General features: G+C 45.6%; 1 protein-coding gene across 3 annotated transcripts in view; it reads left to right on the top strand.

Annotated features, from left to right (window-relative positions):
- NRP2 (neuropilin 2) overlaps positions 1-26,222 on the top strand; it is a 254,599-nt gene that overhangs the window by 32,493 nt on the left and 195,884 nt on the right. For all 3 annotated transcript variants that reach the window (XM_054970181.1, XM_054970184.1, XM_054970183.1), the window contains exon 2: positions 10,539-10,716. In XM_054970181.1, the coding sequence (XP_054826156.1) occupies positions 10,539-10,716 (178 nt within the window). The remainder of the gene's footprint in view (positions 1-10,538; positions 10,717-26,222) is intronic.

The raw sequence follows: 26,222 nt of genomic DNA, 5'->3' as shown, positions 1-26,222 counted from the left end.
ATGCTGATAGTCTGTCATACCAAGATTTTTAAAAGGCTGGATTCATAGTCTTAAACTCCCCATATTTTGAACCTCTGATTATTTTATATTTCTTAAATCATAACCTTAGTCATCTGTGCATTACAAGAAAGCGTATCCTATTTTGATATGCTATTTAAAAAAACAAAGACAGCAAAGATTCAAACATTTTAATATTTTAATGATTTTTGTGCTTGTGTGACATCCTGCAATGTGTGTAAAATTTTTATATTTAGATGTTAAAAGATTTCAGGAGAGTTGAATAGGATGATGTGAATACCACAAAGGAATGGTATTGTGCCTGCAGGGAGCAGGGTTGCCAACTTCAGATTATGAAATTCCTGGAGATTTGGGGGTAGAACCTGGGAAGATGGTTTTGGGGAGGAGAGGGGTCTCAGTGGGGCATAATGCCAGAGTCCATCCTCCAAAGCGGCATTTTTCCTCTGGGGGTGCTAATCTCTGTTGTCTGGAGATCAGCTATAATTCTGGGAGATCTCGTGGCTCCATCTGAAGGCGAGCCACCTTAGGAACACCCATTCAGAAATAGCTGTCCCCACTGTAGAAGGATGTTTGGCTTGCATCCACCTCGCCAGTCTGTGATTGCTCCCTCTGTGACTGACATTTTACAGGCATGCCTCCTGTCTTTTCTCAAAATTCCAAAAGTACCCATGTTTTGGGGTAAGGTTATTAATCCATCTGGTGGTGTGTGTGTGTCTGTGTGTAAGATCATCCTGTTTGTGGTAGCAGCTGCTTCTTTCCTTTTCAGGTTCACTTACCTCAAGCAAAGATTTGCTATGATCTTGGGAATTTCAAATGCCTCCTGAAAAACTCCTCAGTGTAGGTTGAATTGCCCCATAAAATTACAAGTGTTTTGTTTTGTGGTCTTTTTAGCACAGTTATTCTTGGGTGGGCGTGTGTGTGCATGCCACAGATACTTGAAGTGTACTCCTAACAATCTGAAGTGTGAATGATGTAACTAGAATGCTAACAGATACTGAGCGTACAGATACATTGAACCAACACTAGTTGCCACTCAGTGTTCACTGACCAGTATATCTGGGTTTGCCCTGTATAATGCGTGAATGACCCCAGGTTAAAAGGTTGTTAGATTAGGACTGGAGTTAAAGAATGCTCTTCTTAGATATTGTATTCTGCTACAGGATTAGATCAGATAACGAGAGTTGCAAACTTCCCAAATATGATATAGCTAATACTGAATATTAACAGAAACGTTCCCTACTTTCAGAGGAGTTAGCTGTGTTAAGTCTGTAGTTGCAAAATAGTAAAAAGTCCAGTAGTACCTTTAAGACTAACCAACTTTATTGTGGCATAAGCTTTCGAGAACCACAGCTCTCTTCGTCAGATGCATCTGACGAAGAGAGTTGTGGCTCTCGAAAGCTTATGCCACAATAAAGTTGGTTAGTCTTAAAGGTACTACTGGACTTTTTACTATTTTGTTCCCTACTTTATCCTCAGTATTTCAGTGTGAAACTCCAAACCACTTAAGCGGTTAGTATGTTGTTTTACTTAGTTCATATTTGAGAAGTTGGCCCAGTGGAGCAAGTAAAGCATACATGCAAATCCTGTACTCGATGTGAACGGATGATGAAGTGTGGAAGGCGTGAACGTGTTTTCTTTGCTCCAAGGCTTCACCCTGTTCCAAGCAAAATCTAATCTGTCGCTTGCATATTTTTGTTGGAAGGGTTTACGCTTGTGCAAATGGCCTGCAGTTGTTTTCATGAGGAGGGTGGCAAAAGTGTGCACAGGAGGGAAGTATAAATTGCTGATACATCTGTATCTGTCAAGTAACTGATAGATGAGGGTGTCGCTTGCCTGCATAAAATCTGTGCTGGCAGGTTTGTGTGTGTGTGAGTTGCTTCCAAGCAAGAGGAAGAGATTTGAATAAGAACTGTGGGTTTGTGTAAATGTTTTTGTGTTGAGAAAGTTTTCTCCATGGAACAAAACCAGATGTTTTTATACGTTCATAGCTCTTAAATGCTTTCTGGTGAGATTTCTCTAGGATTTTTTTTTCCCAAAAGGGGAAAGTCACACAGAGTCTTTCGGATGTGTGAGGAGAAAGTGTTTAAATAATCAATGTGTTTAGAACAAAGCAACACACCACATAGACACGCACATGCACGGGAGATGGACTTTGTTGTGAGTTAAAAATAGACTTCTTTTGTGGCATAGGAAGTGATGACTCCCTTGTGAGGTGGGCAGGGGGAGTCTTGTGTGAAGGGGGGGGGCGGTTTCCTGTTGCTATTGTTCCCTTTTGCGGCTTCTGTGCGGGGTGCCTTTATGTTGGAAGGGAGGAGGGAGATTTTTCTTCCAGAGCATTTCCTCGAAGGGAGGCGAGCGAGGGCCATGGCAGTCTGCAAAGCTGAAGTGACTTTTGGGGGGGGGGGTGCCTGCCAGGAGGGCGGTGGCTTCTTACCGGGCCCTTCCCCCTTGGTCCCCCTGTGGTGTGCGGGATGTTGACAGCAGGGTTTCAGGTTTTCTGCCAGCGCTGGCAGTGCAGCCTACAAATTGGAAAATTATACCCTCGGCTGCTTCTGAGCCAGCTGGCACCTCCCTCTTAGTCACACCTGGAAGGCCAGACCTTGGCTGGGCCGAGTCCCTCACTGGGACGCTTCTGCGCTGGATGAGGCGCCTTGGCCTTGCCGTTCTCCTTTCACGGGATGAGCCCCCGGCCTGCTTTCAGGCACTCCTGCTAAAGAGACAGCCCTGAGGTCTGCTGTGGACGTGTGGGGTGCCGGGGGACCCTGCAATCCAGTTTGCGCGTGCCGTTGGAAGGGGCGGGTGGGGAGGGAGAAGAGCTTGGGCTAAGAAGCAGGATGATTTGCCGGGGGCTAATGATCTCGGCTCTCTCTGCCATTGTGTTAAGGACGGGTGTGATTGTTCGCCTGGGCCAGAGATCAGGCTTCCTCCTGCGAGTCGCCTCTGAGTACAGGGTTGGGCATCCCCATTAAAGGCAACGGCCTGGTTTCCTTACGTGATTTAGTGCAGCTTTAGTTTTCCACATCAAGGGTTTCCCGCCCGATGTGCAGAGGAGGCCCAGCTGCACGCAAGAATGCCGGGAGAATTGTGGCGAGGAAGCCGCGTCGTCCCCCCCCCCCCCCCCTGCTGCCGCCCTCCTGCCTTGGGCCCTTCAGAGGCTGCCGGCTGTCTGAGGTGGAAATGAGGGAGGAGGAAATTCATTAAGTTTGCGGTATTGGGGGGGGGGGGGGTGGCACCTTGCGCAGGAAGAAGGCCCCGTCCTCCTGTTGAGGTGACTGCTGAGAGGTAATATATAATTCACAAGGCCGTGCTGTTTTGATGCAGATGGTGATATTCAGGCATGACTGACGTTAGAGGAGCAGCATCTCCGCAGCCTCTCCTCTCGTCACCCTTTCTCCTTCCCGACTCCGCTGTGGTCCGCTGACGCTCTTGATGTTTTTTTTTTTAATCCCCTCAACCTGGAAACTTCTGGCAGTGTATAATTTCATGTGCTTCTGCTAGCCTCTAATGTCAGCCTTTGCTTATACATCCAGCCAGCTGAGGCAACATTTCCCACCCTCTTTTGTCTGAAGGACCAGGCGGAGATCCGACGCATTTGGGTAATCAGAGGTTTTGGGAAAGCAGGAATAGCATTTCCCATGGCTATAGTGGGTGAGTGGAGTGTGTGGGAACGCACACCTAAACATTACTGGCGTACTTTTTTTAAAAAGGGTGTTCCGTATATCTTTATAGAACTAAGGTGACCCCCCCCTCCCAAAAAAAGAAAACAGAGAAGGGAAGAATTACTTTTACACAGGGGTCATTTAGTAGAAAAAGAGCTGCAGGAACTCATTAGCATAACTCATCAGCACAACTCATTTGCATATGCCATGCCCCTTGACATCACCAGAAGTGTAATTAGCATGACTGATTTGCATGTGCCACACCCCCTGACATCACCTATCCTGGCTGTTTTGGACCCAATCCTGGCCATTCAGGGCTGAAATTGGGCCCCAAATGGCAAAAAGGGGCTGAAAATGGCCAAAAAGGGGCCCAAAGTGGTCAGGATTGGGCCGCTGCTGAGCGGGAGAGTGATCCACCACCCATCAGAGGCCCGATCCTGGCTGTTTCGGGACCAATCCTGGCTGTTTTGTGTCTGATCCTGGCCATTTTGGGCTCGAATTGGGCCGTTTCGGCCCCGATCCAGGCTGAAATGGGCCCAAAATGGCCCCAAATCAGGTGGGCGGTGCCACCTGACGTGACCTTTTTGGAGAACTACCGGAACTGCATTCCTGTGCGTTCCCCCTCAAAATGAGCCCCGCTTTTACATATTGTAGAGAGAATCAATGGGTAACCCTAGCAGCATAGTTGGACTTTGAGGGGGTTACATGTGTCCCAAGGACCCCCATATTGTACTTGTGCAGGAGATTTCCCTAGTATGGCCAAGGAAGAACTGGGAGGCATTTTTAACTCTCATTACCCTCCCAATGTAAACAGTAACAGTCTTTAGTAGAGTTCTCTCATCTCAGTTCACATACCCAACTGAGTGGCTGTGAGTTGGTTTCCCTAAAGGGGCAAGTAGCAGCTCTTGGGGCTTTTTTCAGGTGGGGAAAACGGCATGCTCGGGGACGGGGGAGCTTAAGCCCTGCACTTCTGCTTAATAGGACTGGGGGTGGACCTGGAAACAGAACCTGTGGTTAGGCCCTTTTATTGCATTTTCTTACCCTGTACCTTCTCCAAGAAGCTCCCTCTTCATCCATTTTATCTTCCCAGCAACCCTGTGAGGTAGGTTAAGTTGAGAGACAGACTGGCTGAAGGTCACCCAGTAATTTTTTGGCAAGTGGCAATTTGAACATGGATCTCTCAGATGGTAGGCCAGCTCTCCACTTCACCACACCAGAAGCCTCTGTTGATGTTGAAGCTGGGGAGGAAAAATTGAGAATCCTATGCCTGTCCTTCTTTGTGCATGTAAGTAAGTAATTGAGCAGAACTGTTTCTGGTTCAGCCCCTATCAGAATAAGGCCCCTATTAAAAAAAAACAGATGCTGACCCAAGGGCATATGATAATTCAGTGGAAGAAAAACAAACCATCGAGAATTCTTCATATTAGCCAAGTGGAGACCCTGCCTAGCACCTGATTGGCATTCCTATGCAAAACATCATGGATTCATAGACAACGATTTCATTAATGACAAACTCCAGGGTGCCCAATATTTTCCTTTGTTCGGTAAGCCTAATTCTCATAATTAAGTGTGTGGACCAGAGATTCAAACAGCTAGGAGAATATATCTTCTATGACAATTAAAGGTATTTCACTCTGTCTGGGCAAGTCCTTGATGGACACAGCTTGATAAATCTTAGTTCTCAGTGGCAGTAACTGCTGACCAACTGGGGCAAGATTTCCTTTGGTGATTCAGGCAGCACTGAATGACTTCCAGTCCCTTTGGTCACCTGTGGCAGCCATAACTGTTCTTTCTTCCATCCTGCCTCTCACCCTATGTGCCCTGACAAAGTTCAGGTTTCATCTGCTTGTGTTAAAACATACATGCTTTAATCTTGAGATTGTCTCCAAATCACAGGAGAAAAAAAACAATGTATTTAAATTTGTTCTTTGTTTTTCTTGGATCAGTATGGTTTAGCAGAGTTTTCAGTGCAATTCTAAGCAGTTACGTCTTTTTAAGTCCATTGAGTTCCATGGGCTTAAAAGGACATAACTCATTTTAATTGGGACCAATACAACACTTCCCTTCATGACCCTAGGGTGACTTCTTATGCTGGTGGTGCATCAGAAAGCTTTCTATTGCACTAGTGACTCAAGCCAAAAACTGGGCAGTGCTCCTTAGGAGGAGGTGCCAATGTCCACTCCTACTAACTTGGCTAATATCCATGAGAGAAAGCTTGGAGAGGGTGGAGTTGAGTGTAGAGTGTGGAACAAGAATTGAGAGAGCCGTGCCAGACTAACGCGCATGTACCTGGCTTACCATTTGATCGGGCGATCTGTTGATCTGATCTTCTTGCTGGCCCTTCTCAGAGCAGCAAAAAGAAAAAAAGAAAAAGTGTTACATGGTGGGTGGGGTGATCGTGAATTTGCTATACACGTCACAGTGCAAAGGCACTGCCGTGCATTACTGGTGTGACACCCGTGCTTTTCTCCATCCCAAGGTAGACTCGGGTGTTCAACCCAGAGCCAGTTTTGATCTCAGTTGTGAAAAAGTAGTAGAATAGCCCACCTGAATCCACTGCCTCTACCATTTAGAACAGTGAGTTAATAGGCTGTGGTAAAGAGGCCGGTAGCCCCTTTAAGACCAACCGACTTTATTGTAGCATAAGCTTTCAAGAACCACAGCTCTCTTTATCAGATGCATGTGACGAAGAGAGCTGTGGTTCTCGAAAGCTTATGCTACAATAAAGTTGGTTAGTCTTAAAGGTAGTACTGGACTCTTTACTATTTTGCAACTACCAACTAACACAGCTAACTCCTCTGGAAATACACTATGGGAATACCACCACCCCTTCCCGCATTTAGCTTGTGATGTTAAGGGCTCAGGTTGTTTTGACTTGATCTGAATAGGTGGTTATAACAGCCTGAGCATCTTCCATGTCTGGTCTGACTCCCTTACAGCTCAGATTGCCAACTTGCAAGTCAGAGATATGTCCTGTACCTTTAAATTCCAGGGTGCACTAGGAGATGGGGTTGCCAACAACATGGAGGGGGGAAATGTCCTGTTCCTTTAACAGATACTTAAGGTATAGAAATGGGCTGTTGATGCTTTTCGTGGAATGGAGGTAAATATCATCCATCATCTGGTTAAAAAAAACAACTTTCCATGAAATCTTCATTAAAATGACAGGTCATTCCCCCCCCCCTCGCTCCAGGTTGCTGGAAAAAATCCCTACTAGGTGATGAGGCAGTAACATCTTTTCCTGTCTAGTCCCACTTAGACACTCCTCAGGCCATGATCCAGCGAGCCTTGTATACGAGCAGCAAGTGTGCCTGCACATACGGCCTTCGAAAGCAGCTTTCCTAGAGGGTAGTGGACTCTGGTGGACAGAGTGGGCTGGAAGAGTCCTAGCGCACGTGTGGTTTGGATCATTCGTATTCCAGTACGTAGATGCTGGGGAGGAGCTGTGGCTCAGTGGGAGAGTAACTGCTTGGCACGCAGTGGCAGACCTCCACATGAGACCTCAGAGGGCCTCAGCCAGCCTGACGGACGGATCCTGAGAGCGCCTTGGTCTGATCGAGTATACGGCAGCTTCGTGTATTAAGATGTGAAGGTGCAGAGCAAGTTGTGGCTGCCTTGTTTCTGTGTATCTGTGGTGGGGGGAGCCCACATGCTGCAGGGCGGAGCTCAGGATTATATCCTGGCAACATTATTTTCACACTGACCTTATTTACTTGGACACAAACCCCTCGTGTTTCAGACTGCAGTCACACATAAACCAGACATCAGAGGCACACACAATCACACAGAGACAACATGTTTTTGTATGGGTCTCTCTGTATAGTTTGTATGGCTTTGAGTTTCGGGGTGCAGAAAAGAATTCGGGAGAACAGTACAGTGCTTCAATTATTATGTGGCTGCACTCATAATAATAACAATAACTGCGCTTATAAACTGCTCTTCTAGACAGATTAGTGCTTCACCCAGAGCAGTGAACAAGTTAGTGTTATTATTATCCCCGCAATACAGCTGGCGAGCTGGGGCTGAGAGGCATGGCTGACCCAAGGCCACCTACTGAGCTCATGGCAGGAGTGGGATTTGAACCAGTGGAGTGCTGATTCACAGCCGAACCACTTAACCATTGTGCTACAGCAACTCTCATAAAAGGCAACCTGCTCCATTGCCCCTCTTCCCTTATCAGCTGTCCCCAGGTCCATAGCCATTCGAGACAGACAGTCCATGGACTTCCTACAGGGCGAGCCTCTTTGGACTGCTGCGGGGGTAACATCAGAGTTTTGGGGTAGAAATAGTATGGCTGTGCGGCTACATCACTCTTGATGGGTCCAGGGAAAATAAAAGCAATGTGCCTTGTAGACACTGTGTGGGGAAAGGGGCATTATTGGGATTCTTCAGTATGTTATCAATTGTGTGGATGATGCAGATTTTCCCCCCTCAGCCAGTAATGAAATAATAAATCAGATTTGTGGCATTCATAAGATGAAATGTTTTCTTGAAGATGAAATCACCCTCCAGGGTCTGCTGTTATAACCAAGGGCTGAAAGTGCTTTCCTCACTCACAATGTAATTGTTACCAGGCTATTTGTGGGCCAGCGCCACAAAAACCACCAGGGTTGATTATTGCAGTCTTTAATTCCAACTGCTTAGCTTGGCTTGAAATCTTGGAGGAGAAGGGGAGGAGATGAAGGAAAAGCCAAGAGGGAGAGAGGTCTGGGAAGGGGAGAGGGGTGTGGAAGCACAGCCTTGTGGTTGGATCTGGAACAAGGAATCCCAAGATGTGATCTGGAAGCCATTGCTGCAGAAGCCTCCTGGGTGGGACACGTAGACCTTCTCCGCAGACCGAACCCTCATGTTGTCAGGGTGGATATTTGTCTAGATTGCCGGCCTGTAAAAAGGCTTCAGAGCTTCTCAAGTTGCTTCCCGTACACATCAAGGTTTACAGCAGCACCACGTAAAACAAGTTCAAGCCATGCTCAGGTTATTCCTCTGGAGAAGCACTATAGTCCTGGTTCTGCACACTCCTGTGACTGGCCTTACAAAAAGTCCAGATATTTGGTATTCATGATGAAGGCACACAACCCTTTGCAAAAGAAAGAAAGAACAAGAAAGATTTTCTATTACCCCCCCCCCATTATAATAATTTTATCAACGCAGAATGGTCTTCCCTTCCCTTCCTTGAATCTATATCCCAAGTAGAGGTGGGTACGGACCGGAAAATGGACCAAAATTTGACATGGCCTGGCCCAGTTCAGAGTTCGCAAACCGGCAGGTCATGGGGCGCCTGTTTTCCATGGACCCCACAACTTTTTGGTTGGTCCATTAGTCTGTGGTCTGTGAATCCAGACATGGGTGGTGGTGGGGGGGGGGGTTAAAGCACTCCCGCCGCCGCTTGCAAGTGGTGCTGGGAGTGCTTTAAAGTTTAAATCCTTCCCTTGCTCCACTTGACTGGCAGGGGTTCTTTCTCCCGCTTGCCTGGGCTGGGAGAGTGGTGCGGGGCATTTAAATGCCCTACACTGTTCTAGCTGGTCTTCCAGGCGAGGCAAGAAGGAAGAGGGGGTTCCTTCTCCCGCTTGCCTGGGCTGGGAGTGCGGCATGGAGCCCGCTAGCCAGCTGGAGCAACAGAGTGCCTTCCGCACTGCTTGCAAGCAGCGCGGAGGGCATTTTAAACTTCTCCCCCTTGTTCCAGCTGACCGGCAGAGCCCCACCAACCAGCTGGAGCAAGGGGGGGTTAAAGCCCTGTTTCCGTGCCTCTTGCTTGCAAGTGGCATGAAAACCAGTGCTGACAGACCATGGACTGACTGGTTCCCGGACTGGGGTGGGTCCGTAAGAAGTTCGTGGTCCGTGAAATGCCACGAACCACGGGCCTACAGCCCCGTGGTTTTTTCCTGGTCCGTGCCCACCTCTAATCCCACGACTGGCCTTTAGCTCCTGCTAAATATTGCCAGCTCTCCAAATCTTGAAAGCTCATACCCTGGTGATCTAGTTGGACTCTAAGGTGCTATTGCACCCGGATCTTGCTTTTCTGCTTCAGATCAACAGCACTACCCACCTGAAATCCTCCCGAGAGATCCTTTCATCCAAGCTAAAAAAGTGCTCTTACAGGACTGAAGAGCAATCAGATAGTTCTGTGCTAGGCAACCACAAGCATGTTCCTTTCCTAAAGTCACATGACTGAGACATAGTATTGGCAAGTTGTGATTTTTACTTTGTCATACATATGGGGGAGGGGAGGAGTCCAAGGCTTGGGAAAGGAGGGTCAAGGCAGGGTTACCGTGCATCTAATTTTGTCTGGGGCATCAACCATGTTGGTCCTACGACGCCTGTTTTCTATTGTAAAGCAGGGATTATATCTTCCTTCTCCCCTGCTTTGCAAAGGGGGAGTATTGTTCAGTTTGGATCTAATAATGTCTGTGAGGTACTGTTAGGGTAAAGATGGATGAAGGCCATAGAATTACTTGTAAAAGAGCTAACAGAAGGAAAGAAATAGAGTCAGTTCCATTTCCAAATAATCTGATGTCTGTGTTGTCTGAAAAAAAAGACATCTGAAATTGCGTAGGTGGGCTCATTTATAGCTGTGCTTTTTTCTGGTCTGCCTGAGATGTGGTATGTGTCCGTGTGTGGGGAGGATTGTTGTGTATAGTAATCACCTTCACTCTGAGTGTCCAAAGGTTTCCTTTGTACTTGGAGACTATATGTCTGTAAAACATTTTTTAAAAGGAAAGGAAGGAAGAAGAAGGGGGAAAAAACTGAACTCAGGCATCTGCTGATACAAACTTTGAGGAATAAATTGTAATGCATTTGAAGTTCCTAACTGATTTCAGCTGCTGTTTTTATTTCAAGCCTTTTGGTTTGTTTCTTTTTTAGCTCAATCGTGTGGGGGCCGTTTGAATTCCAAAGACGCTGGCTACATCACTTCACCTGGCTACCCCCAGGACTACCCCTCCCACCAGAACTGCGAGTGGATCATTTATGCTCCAGAACCCAATCAGAAGATTATCCTTAACTTCAACCCTCACTTTGAAATCGAGAAACACGATTGCAAGTAAGAGCTCCTACCTGTGACACTCCCCTCCCCCCTCAAATTACTAGTTCCTTTTATTCCTGGGCTTTCACTGCTCTTAATCTCACAGTGTGAGGGGTGTAGCATAACCATAAAAACTGATGCTGAGGAATGGAACTATGAGCAGGAGTGTGGGTGAGTGGAAGGGGAGATGTTGTGCAATTTGATTATGTCATTCTTCCAAGTTGCATATATAATAGACTACCTTGATACCATGCTTCGCTATGATATTTAACTACTTTAAAATGAGCCTTGACCTTCCATGGAAGTGAGCGCCTCTCTACTCGGCTTCCAGGATTACTTTGTTCATAGAGAGACTCTGCTGCTTTGTGCACCTCAGGGTGATCTTGCTGGTACTCAGGAGGGGGAATGCTCCGGAATGCTGTTCCGGCAGCTTTAGAATCTGCCCACGTGATTCCTTCCTCTTTCGGCTCTGTGGGCTCTGCAGAGGAGGTTTAGCTGCTTTGAGTTCATTCTGCTTTTTTTCATTGGTGAGTGAGAGAGAGAGAGTGCAAGCAGATCTGCTGGGGCCGGCTCTCCGGAGGAGGTTTAGCTGCTTTGAGTTCATTCTGCTTTTTTTCATTTGTGTGTGCGTGAGAGAGAGAGAGAGAGAGAGAGAGAGCTGGGGCCCAGCATGAGCTCTGCAGAGGAGGTTTAGCTGCTTTGACTTCATTCTGCTTTTTTTCATTTGTGTGTGTGAGAGAGAGAGTGCAAGCAGAGCTGCTGGGGCCAGCTCTCCAGAGGAGGCTTAGCTGCTTCGAGTTCATTCTGCTTTTCATTCGTGAGTGAGTGTGAGAGGGAGGGAGAGAGAGAGTGCAAGCAGAGCTGCTGGAGTCGGCTCTCCAGAGGAGGTTAAGCTGCTTTGAGTTCATTCTTCTTTCTGTTTTATTTTCATTGGGTGAGTGAGTGAGTGGGGTTGTGTGTGTGTGCTGCTTTGAGTTCATTCTGCTTTCTTTTCATGGAGGTTGTGGGGGGCTGTGTATATGTGCTGCTTTGAGTTCATTCTGCTTTCTTTTCATGGGGGTGGGAGCTGTGTGTGTGTGTGTGTGTGTGTGTGTTGCTTTCATTCTTTTGTTGACTGAAGTTGACATTGTTATGGTTCCCACAGCTTTTGAATGCAGATTGGTTCTGGGTTAGTTCAAGTCAAGTCAAGTTAGCCTTTATTGGCATATAAGGTTAGTTAAATATATCAGTTATGGTTATTTGTATTAGTTAAAATATCAGTTATGGTTATTCCAGTTTTATGCTAGGAAGGGATAGCTGCATCCAAGTCACAGAAGGCTTTCATTAATATATTCATCAGTGTATGTGTGTTCTTATGTCTTAACAGCTGTAACTCAAATGGTTCTCCCCACCCTCAGCTGATTAACATCACTAAAATTGCAGTGGACATAGGGGTGTTAAGGAAGTATTTATGAATATTGTTTGTCTGGGACATTGGAATATTTATTAGCATCTCACAATGTCACAACAGCTTAGCCATTGGTAAGGTAGAGTTGGCAGGCAACAAAAAAGCCATTTTAAACTAAATTGAATGCAGCTAAAGTTGAGTATCTAATTTTGAATTGCTCCAGTAAAGCAAAACCCTCCCTGAAAATTTAAAAATTCAATATTCATTAGATTAGGAATTTCAGACTTTGTGGAATTTTGAGAAAGAATTTTTGGAATTTTTTTTCTACGCTGGCAGAGTGAATCTACTAGAATTTAGATTTGTGAGATGAGTTTTAGATTTTTAGAGGCCCTCTCCTTCTTGCATATTTTAAAATATGATTCCAAAGAAATGAAATGTTTGGGAAAGGGAATGGGAGATTTCGCTTTTTGTACAGGATACAGAAAGGAAAAAAACCCTTTCTTATAATAGTGTAATTTCCCAAGCTTACTAACATTTATCTCGTTGTAATGCATTGTGCTGGTTCTGGGAAGCGGCATCATTTCCAGGAGTGATGTCACTTCAGGGAATGACATCACTTCCAGGAGCACGCATGCACTTTGCGCATGCACATGTGATAATAGTTCCACCACCTCTTTTCCCAGAAAAAAAGCCCTGTTGGTACTTGGCCACAGCTGTTCGGTACATCACAGGAGCACGATGTGCATATTTCTTTGCTGCATCTCTAAGTTGCTTCCTCCTTTTAGCGTCAGTGTATCTTGCTCGGCGTCTGCCAGAAGGCTTCTTGGGGGAAGTAAGAGGTGATGCCTGCGAGAGGTGTGAGTTGGACTGAGGGAGGGGTGGTATGGTGGGCCCTTCAGCAGGTTCATGTGAGAGGCTCGGATTGAAATGGCCCTAGAAAGGTCATACACCATCTCCCCATGAACATTTAAAAACTCAATTGCCATACTGACTTTTATATAGAATCCCTATTGTAGTCTTGTACCATCTTGTACCTGATTTTTTCCTCAGAACACAGAGTTCCAAAGCTGACCAAGCAGAGACAGGGAAGTGCAAACAGGCAGGAGCCTGCCAGCCACACAGGAAAGCCAGGCCCCACAGGGAGATCGGCAACTCTCGTGAACAGTGAGGGGAAGATTTGACCTCAGGACACATTAAATGACTCCCAGTAGCAACTGCATACTGTTTAGAATGTGAGGGGTGAGGATCAATCAGGCTGCAGATGCAAATGGCCTCTGTGTTCCAACTGTCTTGGGGAAGGGATGAGGTGTGGAATGTTGTGAGCCCCAATCAGCCTGTATATGCAAATGACCTTGAAAGGCTGGCCCAATGGGGGAAGAATGGCCGAGCTGGCAGTGGGCGAGGGTGAAAGCAGGCAGCAGCCTGCCAGCCACACAGGGAAGCTGTATCCCTTTTGGAAAACACACTTTACCCCTTTTTTCCCCTTAGGGGGTGAATTTCTTAAAATCCCTTCTTAGTGGGTGTTTACATCATGAAAGGAACATTCTCCCCAAATTTCATGTTTCTAGCTCCAGGGGGTTGGGCTGGGCGATGATGAGTCAGTCAGGACACTTGTTTTTATATATGTATAAAAATTCTGACATTCTAATGGGCAAACTGGAAGACTGTGGAGTGGACTACAGGACAGTTCGGTGGATAGGGAACTGGTTAGAGGACTGCACTCAAAGAGTGGTGGTCAACGGCGTTTCATCAGATTGGAGGGAGGTGTCCAGTGGGGTGCCGCAGGGCTCGGTTTTGGGCCCGGTACTTTTCAATATTTCTATCAAAGATTTGGATGAAGGAGTGGAAGGGCTGCTCATTATATTTGCTGATGATACCAAATTGGGAGGAGTAGCAAACACCCAAGAAGATAGAATTAAATTTCAACAAGACCTGAATACTCTGGAGAAGTGGCCAGCTGTGAATAGGATGCAATTCAACAAAGACAAGTGCACAGTATTACATCTGGGCCACAAGAATGGGAAGCACAAATACTGGATGGGGGATACACTTCTGGGCAGTAGTATATGTGAAAGGGATCTTGGAGTAAGAGTGGACTGTAAACTAAATATGAGCAGTCAGTGTGATGCGGTGGCAAAAAAGGCCAATTCAATCTTGGGTTGTATCAAAGGGGCCATAGCGTCATAGAAATCACAGGAGGTCATAGCCCCTCTCTATACTGCCTTGGTCAGGCCACACCTGGAGTATTGTGTGCAGTTCTGGAGGCCTCACTTCAAAAAGGATGTGGACAAAATCGAGAGGGTGCAGAGGAGAGCAATGAGGATGATCGGGGTCTGGAGACTGAGCCCTACAAGGAAAGGCTGAGGGCCTTGGGAATGTTTAGTTTGGAAAAGAGGAGATTGAGGGGGGCCATGATTGCTCTCTTTAAATATTTGAAAGGCTGTCATTTGGAGGAGGGCAAGGAGCTGTTCCAGTTGGCAGCAGAGGGTAGGACCCGAAGCAATGGGCTTAAATTACATGCACAAAGGTACCGGCTGGATATTAGGAAAAACTTTTTCACCGTCAGAGTAGTTCAAAAGTGGAATCAGCTGCCTAGGGAGGTGGTGAGCTCCCCCTCACTGGCAGTTTTCAAGAAGAGGCTGGATGAATACTTGTCAGAGATGCTTTAGGCTGATCCTGCGCTGGGCAGGGGGTTGGACTAGATGGTCTGTATGGCCCCTTCCAACTCTATGATTCTATGCAGATGTATGTCATATTTGGAACATAGCTGAAAAACAACACATGTCCGTAAACATGTATTCTGGCACACTCCTTTCCTCCTGGATGCACACTTCAGTAGTTATTTCCTGTAAATCCTTCCAGCCCAGATTTGCATTCTACTTTGCAGACTATTGGGAATGTGTGGAGAGCGCTCCTGTGGCGGGGTTTGAAAGTGTCATTGCCTATGAATGAGCATTGCAATAACTGTGTTATCTCTGTACTCTCATAAAAAAGTGGCCATATTAACAACAGACAAATGTTACCATTTTCAGTTTCCTCAGGTGGCCATTGGTTATCAGATATGGGAAAGGAATTGCTACCCTCTTCTAAGCTTCAGGAAAATTTAAATAGATCCAGACTTGCATAATCATGAAAGCCCTGATTTGATTAACTTTTCCGCATTGCAATGTTGATATTCTGCTCAAGAATAATGACCATCAAATTCAGTGGAACTGACCTTGGAAAATGCAGTTAACATAATGGTTAGCCTGGCCACAAACAGTGCCTCTTGGACTAACTTAAGAAGTTTGGGCCCTGCAAAGCCTAGTGAGAGCTTGCATGAGCAGGTTCTGAAACTGGTGTCAGGGTGGCTAAAGGCAGGACGTAGGCTGGAGATGAGTTGGCTGGAAGCCAGAAGTGTGGAGACGGAAAGGGAGGTCTCCCCCATGTAACCTCCTCCAGTGTCCCAGAACGGCACTCAGCATTACTTGACTTTCCATGGTGGTTGGATTAGGAGTTGCTGAGGCTCTCCACTGTCAAGCTATGTACCCCACCCCCCGAAGAGTCCTATGAGCTAAGCTACAAGAGACAAATTGGATGAGGACGTGCACGTGAAGGGAGTCGCAATGTTAACTGGGAAGCTGAGTTTTAAAAGAGATTGGAAGGCTTTGTGAATTTCCCCTCTCTACAGAGCCAGGGAGATGGCTGCTCAGCAGGTTTGTCAATTTCCTCTTGGCCTCCTGAAGGCTCTGTCAGTTTCACCTCCTGTTCTAAGAGGCAAAGAGGAAACAAACCTTCTGGGTGGTGATCTGTAGAGAGGGGAAATTGACAAAGCCTTCCAATCTCTTTTAAAAATCAGCTTCCCTGCTAACATTGCGACTGTCTTCACATGCTCCTCCCAGCCCCGGCGCTAGGGTTTCTTGTGCCGGAGGCCAGCCTTGCGTGCGTGCTCTGCGTGCGCACGCCCCAGACTGCATGATGACGTCATCACGTAATGATGTCATCACAAAGTGCCGCCGGCGGGTGGCTGGGGCGGAGCGAGTAAGCCACCCGTGCGCTGCACGCTGCCCCGGCTGCCTGTTGTCCCTGGCCTGTGGCTGCTGCGCCCACCCAGGGGCAGGCAGCTGTGGTGGCAGCGGCGCGGGGCTGGCCGGTGGCGGCACGGGACGCGCGCCTCCACTCCCGGCGGCCCCTCTGGTGGCACCCGCGGCCCCCGCCTCAATGCCTCAACGGTGGCGCCTGCCCTGGCTCCTCCTCATGTTATTCGTCTCTTGTAGCTTGGCTCTAAGTGTTACAGGAAACCAGGAAACAGTGACTGATCCATGGGGCACCTGATCACCTAATTTAAGACTTGCAGCTCCTGATAACTATCTTCAAGAGTAGTTAACTTTGATGACGGAGGCATAGCAGTTCCCATTGACAGTGAAGGATTCTGGTTTTGACCATTGGTGAAAAGAATACCCGTATCTCTCTAACATCACGCGTCAAAAGTACAGATGGGCCTTTTCTAGAGCACGTTCTAGATGCCTTCCCTTCTAGTTTGCTGCAGGGAAGGTTTCTTCCCAGGCCTATCCATCAAAGATGTGGTATATGCTTAGAGAAGGAAGTTGAAACTGTTATTCCTAATCTTTTACATTGTAAGTTATATTCGGAGAGAGACAGCAGTTAATATATCCATTACTTTCCAAGTTTAAACCTCTGGATAATTATTTGAAATTTGCAAATGCTGTGCTGCTGAAATATTTGCTGGAAGACACCAAGAAGACTGTAACCCCGGCAGTAGCAAAATGGCTATAAACAAGCAGAAGTTTTTAACGAAAGGAGAGACTGAAGATAGCTCTATTTTTAAGGATATATTATCTGCAGAGTATGAGTATAGTTTTAACTAGATCTCTTGTGCAGATAGGAATTGCGGTTTGTATTTGTGATCCTTCCTTTTTATTGTCATTGCTGGTCAATTGACCATAATAAATTTGAATTTGAAAGGAATACCACCCCTTCTGCTACTCTTGATTGTAGACTTAAATCTCATTCCTAAGGAGAATACTCTGTCTGAGAACTATATAAACCTACTTTCAAGTGGGTAGCTGTGTTCGTCTGTAGTAGGAGAGCAAGATTCAGGTCCAGAAAAAGAGCTGTGACTCTCGAAAGCTCATCCCCTGGAAATCTTGTTGGTCTTTAAGGTGCTGCTGGACCTGAATCTTCCTCTTCAATAATAGTAAAGAGTCCAGTAGCACCTTTAAGACTAACCAACTTTATCGTAGCATAAGCTTTCGAGAACCACCGCTCTCTTTGTCAGATGCATTGTCAGACAAAGAGAGCTGTGGTTCTGAAAGCTTATGCTACAATAAAGTTGGTTAGTCTTAAAGGTGCTACTGGACTCTACCAGGGCTTTTTTTCAGTGGGAACGCAGTGGTACAGAGTTCCGGCACCTCCTAAAAATGGTCACATGGCTGGTGGCCCTGCCCCCCCGATCTCCAGACAGACAGGAGTTTAGATTGCCCTCCATGCCACCAAGCAGCATGGAGGGCAATCTAAATTCCCCTCTGTCTGGAGATCAGGGTGCAGGGCCACCGGCCATGTGACCATTTTCGCCGAGGGCAATTTAAACTATAAAAAACTCCCCCCCCCCTTGTTCCAGCTGACCCAAAGTGACATCATTGTGAGGTCTTGAGTTCCACCACTGAGTTCCACCACCTCTTTTCCCAGGAAAAAAAGCCCTGCTCTTTACTATTTTGCAACTACAGACTAACATGGCTAACTCCTCTGGATCTTCCTCTTCTGTGTAAACCTGTAACTTGTAGCAAATTCAACAGTCCGATTTGGGTAGGGTAATCAGATGCTGTGAGGCCAGGGCTTTTTTGGCAGGCGCAGCTTGTCACACATGGGTGAGGAAAGCTATCTCTGCCGAAAATATGTCTGCAGTCTGATTACTAAAGGTACAGGAATCTTGTCTTCCTTTGCAGCTGGTCACCCTAGACCTAGGATCTAGGTCTGCAGTATACGTTCCCATACAAGAGGCATTTCCTCTTTCCTGTCACCAGTCTGGCATATTCTGCTGCACTTGGTGGGTTGCAAGACTAGGGAGTTGGATGTCCAAGAAAAACAATTAGCAGCTCATAAGAAATAATTAACAGCTTCAGTAAGCACCATTAAAAGCACGAATTAATGAGGTGGTCCCTTGGGTCTGATAGCCCTGTCTGAATGTCTGTGGCCAGCTAAGAGGCTGTCTAAAATGTGCAGCTTTCTTGAGGGCCTAGAATTGAGTCTTACTCTACATTCTTTCCTGTTTATTTCAAATGGGTGGGATGCAGCCGCTGACAGGCTCCCTCACTGGCTGCAATGATACCAGTTGTGGCAGTAGGTCTTGCTCTTGTCGATATGACCAAAGAGAAGTATAGTGATTTCACTGAAGTTGGCTTGTCTTTGAAGCTTAGTGTGTATTTTTGTTGATGGTCCAGAAGACATCGAAAGCAGTGGATGGTTCTTTATGGGAAAAACAACTACACAACTCAGACATCATCGTGGATCGTGCTAGCCATATTTTAGAAGCCAAGCCATCGTATATGGCTGATTGCCTGCCTCTGTTTTCTCTCCACTTAGCAAAGCATGATTTGGATCTGCTTGCCTGCTTGCCTATCTCTTCAGCATTTCCATTTCTACAGGGCAGGGGCAGAGCAATAGCCAACCATAGGTAGTACAAATAAGAGGTCTGGAAGCCCATTTAAAACTATGTCCTCATTCTGACATGCTTGCTGATTGCAAGTTGCAGTTTGTCAATTTAGACATCATGCCAAACCATAGTTAGCACATGCCGTGGTTTGGAAATCAACTTCAAATCACAGTTCTTGATTCTGGTGTGCTGGCTGATGGCAAACCATGGCTTGTCAGTTTATGCATCCTTCTAAACCATGGCCAAGTCGACCTTAATGGAGGAGGAAGTCTAAGCACCTCTGCTCTCCCTTCCAGCATTTGGTTTCAAGGATGGTTAAGATTAAATTAGAGCGGAAGCCTACTTGGGGGCTTGGGGTCCTACTCCATGAACATCTCTAAAGTCAGACCGTTTTCTGTGTTACATTTTTGATATCAGATCGGCAGGTCCATCCCCCGATCAGATTTTAGTCTTTATGAGATAGCTGGATACTCTACCTGTTCTAACAATATTCCCTCCCTTCATAATATTGGGGATGTGGGGTATACTAAGTTTATATATATTTGGCCACAACTTTACAAGAATTAATCATGGGAGACATGTGCTGTAGCATAGGACACAAGGAAGTACACAGCTTCAAAATAGAACTAAATGTTTAAAAATGGCAAAAAAGAGAGAGCAAGGGAAGGCGGCTAGCTGGTGTTTTAGATTTTTTTTGGTGTTGTCTGGTCAGTTTTGTCAGGGGAGGACCAAATGTGACCGCAGTAGCAACAAGGGTCTTACTAAGGCATAGCTGCATAATTTCTTGGTGATTAATGTGGTCGGCTTGAACTTGCCTCATTAGAAACCTAGTTGAATATGATACGGTTACACTTTAAAGGCTTAGAACCTGATCTTGGAAAGTGCAAGATCCACAGATGCAAAGTGGTTTTTAAAAGAGTCATATGCCAAACAGCAGAGTGCGTTGTTCTACATTACAAATTGCTGTAAAATTCACCCAGTATTGTTGCAATGCTGTATTGTGGAGCACATTCACATGTATGTATGGAAAGAGTCTTGCTGCATTAAGACAGTAATATGGTTGCATGCAATTAGCATACTGTAGAAATTCTCATCTTTCAGATACTTGCAATGTAACTTTTACTAGACTTGAACAAAAGCCACTTCACATTTTTTGGTAATGTTGAGTGGGGTTTTTTTTGGCATTCCGTGTAAAAATGTTTAGTTCTGTCCTTATTCTCAATTGTTCTCATTTGCTGTTGGCGATATCATTATGATGCCAAATTTTATTGGTTCACACCATTTCCTAAGGTTTGGTTCTTGATTGAGTGGGGTCACCTGTGTGATTAATTCAGGAAAAAAGAAGTAGTAATTGCTGAAGGAGGGAGCATCGAAGACATAGTAACCGCATTTTAAAAAAGCGAATGCAAGTATCGTTCAGGGGGAAAAAATACTACCCCGCCAAAATGAATCAGTTCTACCTGAGAATTCAAATTGAGAATAAATTCATGCTGATCTTCAGAGAAATGTTTGATTTGCAAGACTGAAATAATTTATGTAAAAAATACTGTAATAAACAGGGCTAAATGAAGGGCAGTATTTAAATCCCCATTTGTATTCACGTCTATTTTACGGAGGTGCATTCATTCATGGAAATAGTTAATTCTCTCTCTTTTGGGCTTTGTCCATCTGCATTAGGGAAAGGCTCTGTGTCTCTCTTCCCTGCCATGAAAGGAACCATTTGGCACAATCAAAGCCTCTTTCGCCCCTACGGCTTCATTTCTGCTCCAGGAAAGCTCCTTAGTTTTGGAAAGCACTTCAAAACCCAAGGAAATTGGCTTCCTTCTGTTATTGTACCCTGTGTGTGTTTGTGATAGGCACAGCCGGGACCCTTAATACTTGCAGGATGGGCACTTTTCTGAAACGAAGGTTGGAAGCTGAGCCATTGTCTGTGCCGCTGCCCTTCAGAAGCAATGACACAGCAGTAAACCAAGAGCGAAAGGGGAAAGGGGAACAGAAGCTCTGATTAGAGGCGTGCCAAACTATTTGGAAATAGCTGTAATAGCCCCCGTCTGCTTGCCATTTCTTCCTCTCAGCGCTGTGAGTGCAGCTGCCGTTTTCCTACCGCTGTTCTTCAGCCCCCCATGCCGTGGGATTGGGTATCTGCTATTTGAACCGGGAAGCGGCATCTCGTTTGAAAAGAGCATGCTGCTTTTTTAAAAGGTTGCCATTCTGTCGTGTTACATCGGGTAAAGCCTCACTGCCCAGTCCCTGCCAAGGTTTATTTTTGATCTCGGGAGAGACTTGAGCCGGCCTTCCTGGAGCTGAGTGATGGGGGTGACTTATTCCTCTCACCCCCCTTCCAAGCCCCACTTGGTCACGTAGCTGTACGGCCTGGCCCTCTTGCAGTGGCTCCTTCTCAGTTCTTTGCATTGGAAAAAATTTCCGCTCTGAAATCTCACAGGTATGTGAATTGCTGCATTGGAAGGCCCACTGTTTCCATCCACTGGCTCCCTCCTGTAGCCTCTTTCAAATTCAGGTTTCTCTCTGGAACTCGTATGTGTGCATTCCCCTCCTTCACACACACACACACACACCGCACCCATCCAATTTCTGAATTAATGCTGCTGAAATCTGCCACCCACTGTTCTACACGAGACTAATCATCACGTTGAAGGAAGGTACTGGGTGTTTCAGCAGGCTTTTCATCCCAAGTCTGTCTTGCATAAACACAGCCACTCCACATTTTCAGTGGGGAAAGCCTCACTCCCGCTGCAAACAAAGACATTTCAAAGAAAGAGCCATAATAACTAGCCCAGTGTGTTTTCTCCGTCATCATTTACAGAACATGACATTCAATTGAATTATGAGTAATCCAGCGGACATCCTGTCTCTAGTGCTCTCACGTTTGGGGGGGGGTGCTTTAGCATTGATAGCTTGCAGCCCCCTCTGCTGGTGTCATGTCAAAGAGGACATACAATCTCCTTAGACTTTGGTTCTTCAAAAATGATGACGATTGATAGTGGGGGGTGTTGTAGAAGATATATTATGAAATCAGACTTAAAGAAACAAAACTGAATCATTTAAAATCTTTGGGAATATTCACCATTCACAGGGTGATGCAAAATCTGTTTTGTTGTTAAATTAGGATGCAGCGTGAAGAAATTCTTAGAAATTCCCATGTTATATAACTGAGCACATCTTCTTTCACCCTGGCGAGACTTCTGAAAAGGAATTTCAAATAGATAACTCATATTAGACACATTATGCATTATACTTTGAAACTGCTGACCAGATACTGGAAAATAGATCATCTGCCTCCAGAGTATATTATCAGCATTGATTTAAAACAGATTTTCTTTTTGTAGTGTTGTAATGTTGCAGTTCAAATATTCCAGCTCATCTTTGTTTTGGGGGCCCTGTTTTCAAAATTGTGTGAAAAATTCTACAGTTGGAGACTTTCCAAGTCCTAAGGTGTTTTTTTTAAAATTAAAAGGTGGAGAGTATGAACAGACGAGAAGCAACTCGAGAGTGTGTTAATGGTAACTGCGGCATGTGGACTTTGTTCTTAGGTGCTGCTATCAGAATACAGCTCCCTATCCACTAGCCCCCCCCCCTTCTGTCTAAAGCAGCAAACTCCAATTTGGTGCCCATCGGCACCATGGTGCCTACCAAACTCTCTTACTTCTTGAATCTTAGGGGTTAAAATCCAAAGGGTTTTGAATGGATCGCGGGAACTGAAAAGACGCCTTGGCTATAGACATAGACTTTCTCAGGGCTTTTTTTTTTCAGCTGGAACGCGGTGGAATGGAGTTCTGGCACCTCTTGAAAATGGTCACATGGCCGGTGGCTCCGCCCCCTGATCTCCAGACAGACCATGTGACCATTTTTGCCAAGGGCAATTTAAACCCCTTGTTCCAGCTGACCCAAAGTGATGTCATTGTGTGGTCCTGAGTTGCACCACCTTCTTTTCCCAGAAAAAAAGCCCCGGACTTTCTTACGACTCTGGGTTTGGCAACTGCTCCCTGAGGCCGTGCAGGAAGCAAACCCTCTACTGTCTTTGGAAACTATAACCAAGCAGCATCTCTTCTCTAAATCAGAGAGCCGACATCCCGTGGCAGAATTGTTGTGATTTGCCCCATCTTCCATGACTGCCAATTTTTTAGTTGTGCACACTACCAAATTTCACTATTCCAGAAGTGCCCGCTGGCTTAACAGTGTTAGGGACATCTGACCAGGATGGATAAAAATCAATGATTTTTTTTAAAAAATCAAAAAAATCGGATTTTTTTAATTTAAATCGGATTTTTTTTATTTAAATCGGATTTTTTTTATTTAAATCGGATTTTTTTAAATAAAATGCTTTTTGAGGAAAATATATTACCATCCAAAGGTTATTACATCATGAAATAAAGATTAGTTTTTAATTATGTAGAATAAGGCTGTATATGTTTAATTTTTTTGGTAAATAAATTCCATTAATCCATTCACAATGTCATGCTCTTCCAGAGGTTTTTGTAAGATTATTGGGCAGTTTCTCTGCCTACAAGATATTATCACAGATGCTTGGTTTTGCAGTTCTCAAAACTGAATTTGTGTCAGCTCAGCAGAGATCACATGCCTCTTCTTCACAGCAAAAATGTTATAACATGAACAGAGTTGAGAAAAAGACCTTAAAGACAATGCTGCAAATGTATCCAAGATGAGAAGAAATTTAGAAGAGCAGGAAGGGAATACAAAGCTAGTAACATATGGTTGCAGTGCTCATTTGCTGCACCTCTTAGCCAAAGACTTAAGTGTTCCAGAAATAAAGACTAATGTTGTTGAAATTGCTAAATACTTCCGTAACAATCCTTTTGCTGCAGCAGCTCTGAAAAGGATGGGTGGAACCAAGCTAACGCTCCCACAAGATGTTAGATGGAACTCTGTGGTGGACTGTTTTGAGCAGTATATCAAGAACTGGCCTATTCTGATGACAGTTTGTGAACAATCTTCTTCTACTTGCATATTAAAGTTATACCAGCAAGAATTAGTCTTTATGTAGAAAACTATGATTTAAATCAAGCCTTACTGACTAGTGATTTAAATCGTGATTTAAATTGTGATTTAAATCAGTTTGATTTAAATCAAATCCACCCTGCATCTGACCTAAGGTCTGGTCTAGACATGCAGCAGAATTAGGGGCATGAAACTTGGTTGCACCAACGGCGTGATGCCACCAGAAAGGACGTCGCCACGTTGGCATCACGCTCCAGGATGCTCCAAACCGCACCAACATGGTGATGTTATTTGCTGTAAGCAGAATGAGGGGGCGGAATGCTGAGATGGTCAAGTGGATTGTACTGGTTCAGATGATAAGTGATAGATTATATATCGTTCAGAGCTCCAGAACATTACAAATTCCCTGTAAATGGAAGACTAGCTCAGCTTGTGAACAACTAAGAGCCAAAACACACGTTAAGAAATACCTAGGTTCAGCACGTGTTCTCTTACCTCAAGGTTTGCCGGGATCTGTAGGCGTCCTGGAAGCTTAAAGTAGGCGTCCCGGAGGCTTAAAGATCTGTAGGGGTCCTGGAAGCTTAAAGTCCTGGAAGCTTAAAGGATCTGTAAGCGTCCTGGAAGCTTAAAGGCGTCCTGGAAGCTTAAAGCTTAAAATACAGGCTCCTGTATTTCCCTTCCCCTTTTTGCTGCTCTGTAAATGCTAAACTTTAAGCTTCCAGGACGCCTACAGATCCCGGCAAACCTTGAGGTAAGAGAACACGTGCTGAACCTAGGTATTTCTTAACGTGTGTTTTGGCTCTAAGCTGGAACATATTTCCCTGTTGTTTTTGCAGGGAGTTTTTAAAGGGGGAAACATTAATCAAAATGTGAGTCGTCCCCCCCACCCCGCAACATGAGCTCTGAAATAGTATGCCCTGTCCTGTTTCCTCAATTGGCTATGTGTGTAGACCAAGGCATAAGGGACTGAACAGCTGTAAGAGGAGGCAGTACCCAATTTCTGCTCCTCCTCAAGTCTAAACTCTTTCACAGCTTGCTCCAGTGTCAGGTGGCATTATGTCCCAGATGTGTGCACGAGGAAACTGAATCAAAGTGAGATTTAAGCCATGTTACACTTCATTCTTGCCTATGTTATGTGCCGTCAAGTCATGGCCAACTTATGGAGACCCCCGCAAAGGGTTTTAAGGCAAGTGAGAAGCAGAGGTGGATTGCCAGGGCAGGTGGGCCCCACCCGAGTACTGACCCTGCTTAGCTGATGAGATTGTTCTCTATATTCTGTTGATGCCGGAATGACTTTTGCGCTCAGTAGTTATTGTTGTGTGCATTTCAGAATAATTGACTATAAATGACATTTCATAAATGTTTGTAATGATTCTTTATTGTTATTGTATCACAGCTTAGTCTGTTGTTTGAGTAAGTTGATCACAGCACGTTTTTCCCTTGGAGTAAATTTCACTGCAAGGTGAGGCTTACTTCCAAGTAAGCATGTTCAATGTTGAGGTATATTAGTATTTTGAGGTTTGTTAGTAATTTTTGAGATGTATTAGTAATTTTTCTCATTGTCAATGAAGCCTAGGACTGAACTGACTGAGCCAAGAGTTTTCCTAGGTACCATTAATTACCTCCGATAACTGTTTGGATTGTTTACTGATGATAAAGCTGATGGATTTGATTTCGCAATGGCGTATTCTTGCATAGGATGGGGAAGAGGTTGGAAATAACAGTAACTTTACAGTTAAAGAATTAAACATTCTGCCTCCGCCTCGTGTTTTCAAAGCCTGGCTGCTGTTTCCCTATAACAACTCCCCTCCCTCCCAAGGGCAGCTTTGCTTCCAAGCAGATGTTCTAGACAGAAGTTGTTAGCTGGTACGGTGGTGGTTCTCCGACACAATGGCATTTCCGTTGGTGGAAGAAGGGCTCGTGGTTGCTGATGAGTCCCCCTTTCCACTGCAGACCTCTGCTTTGCTTCCTGTGCTTTTCCTGAGGCCCCGCCCCCCAGGAGTAAAGGCTGGGGCTCAGTGGACTACAGCAAGAGGGGGAAGCAGGAAAGCCCCACTCTGGGGGGTGGGTGGGTTCGGATAGGCACAAGTAAGTGGAGCTCTTTGCTCTCGGCAGCTCCTTTTTCAAGTGGAATCGGGGAGGCCATGATGCCTGAGCAACTGGTGGCGAGGTGGTAGTCATCCCCATTGGGGAGGATCTAGATGGAAATGCCTCCTCCCTTCATTTCTAGAGGAAGGTTGGGATGAAAATGTGATAGATAAATTTTAAAAAGCAAAGAATCCATTGTAGTAGGGTTACCAGGTCCTCTTACCCTACTGGTGGGAGTGTGGGTACCCGGCACTAGCGCACACACGCTCCCATGCCTGCATGATGATGTCACTTCCAGGTGACATCATCACACAAGCTCAGGAATGCTTACACCTCCCAGTGGGCCAATTTGAGCCTGTTTGGGGCCCAAATCGGCCCTTTGCAAAGTGCAGGAGTTCTCTCGGGGCAGCGCGATGACAT

The sequence above is a fragment of the Eublepharis macularius genome, chromosome 2, assembly GCF_028583425.1.
Source record: "Eublepharis macularius isolate TG4126 chromosome 2, MPM_Emac_v1.0, whole genome shotgun sequence".
NCBI lineage: Eukaryota > Metazoa > Chordata > Lepidosauria > Squamata > Eublepharidae > Eublepharis > Eublepharis macularius.
This window is presented reverse-complemented; position numbering and strand designations above follow the sequence as displayed.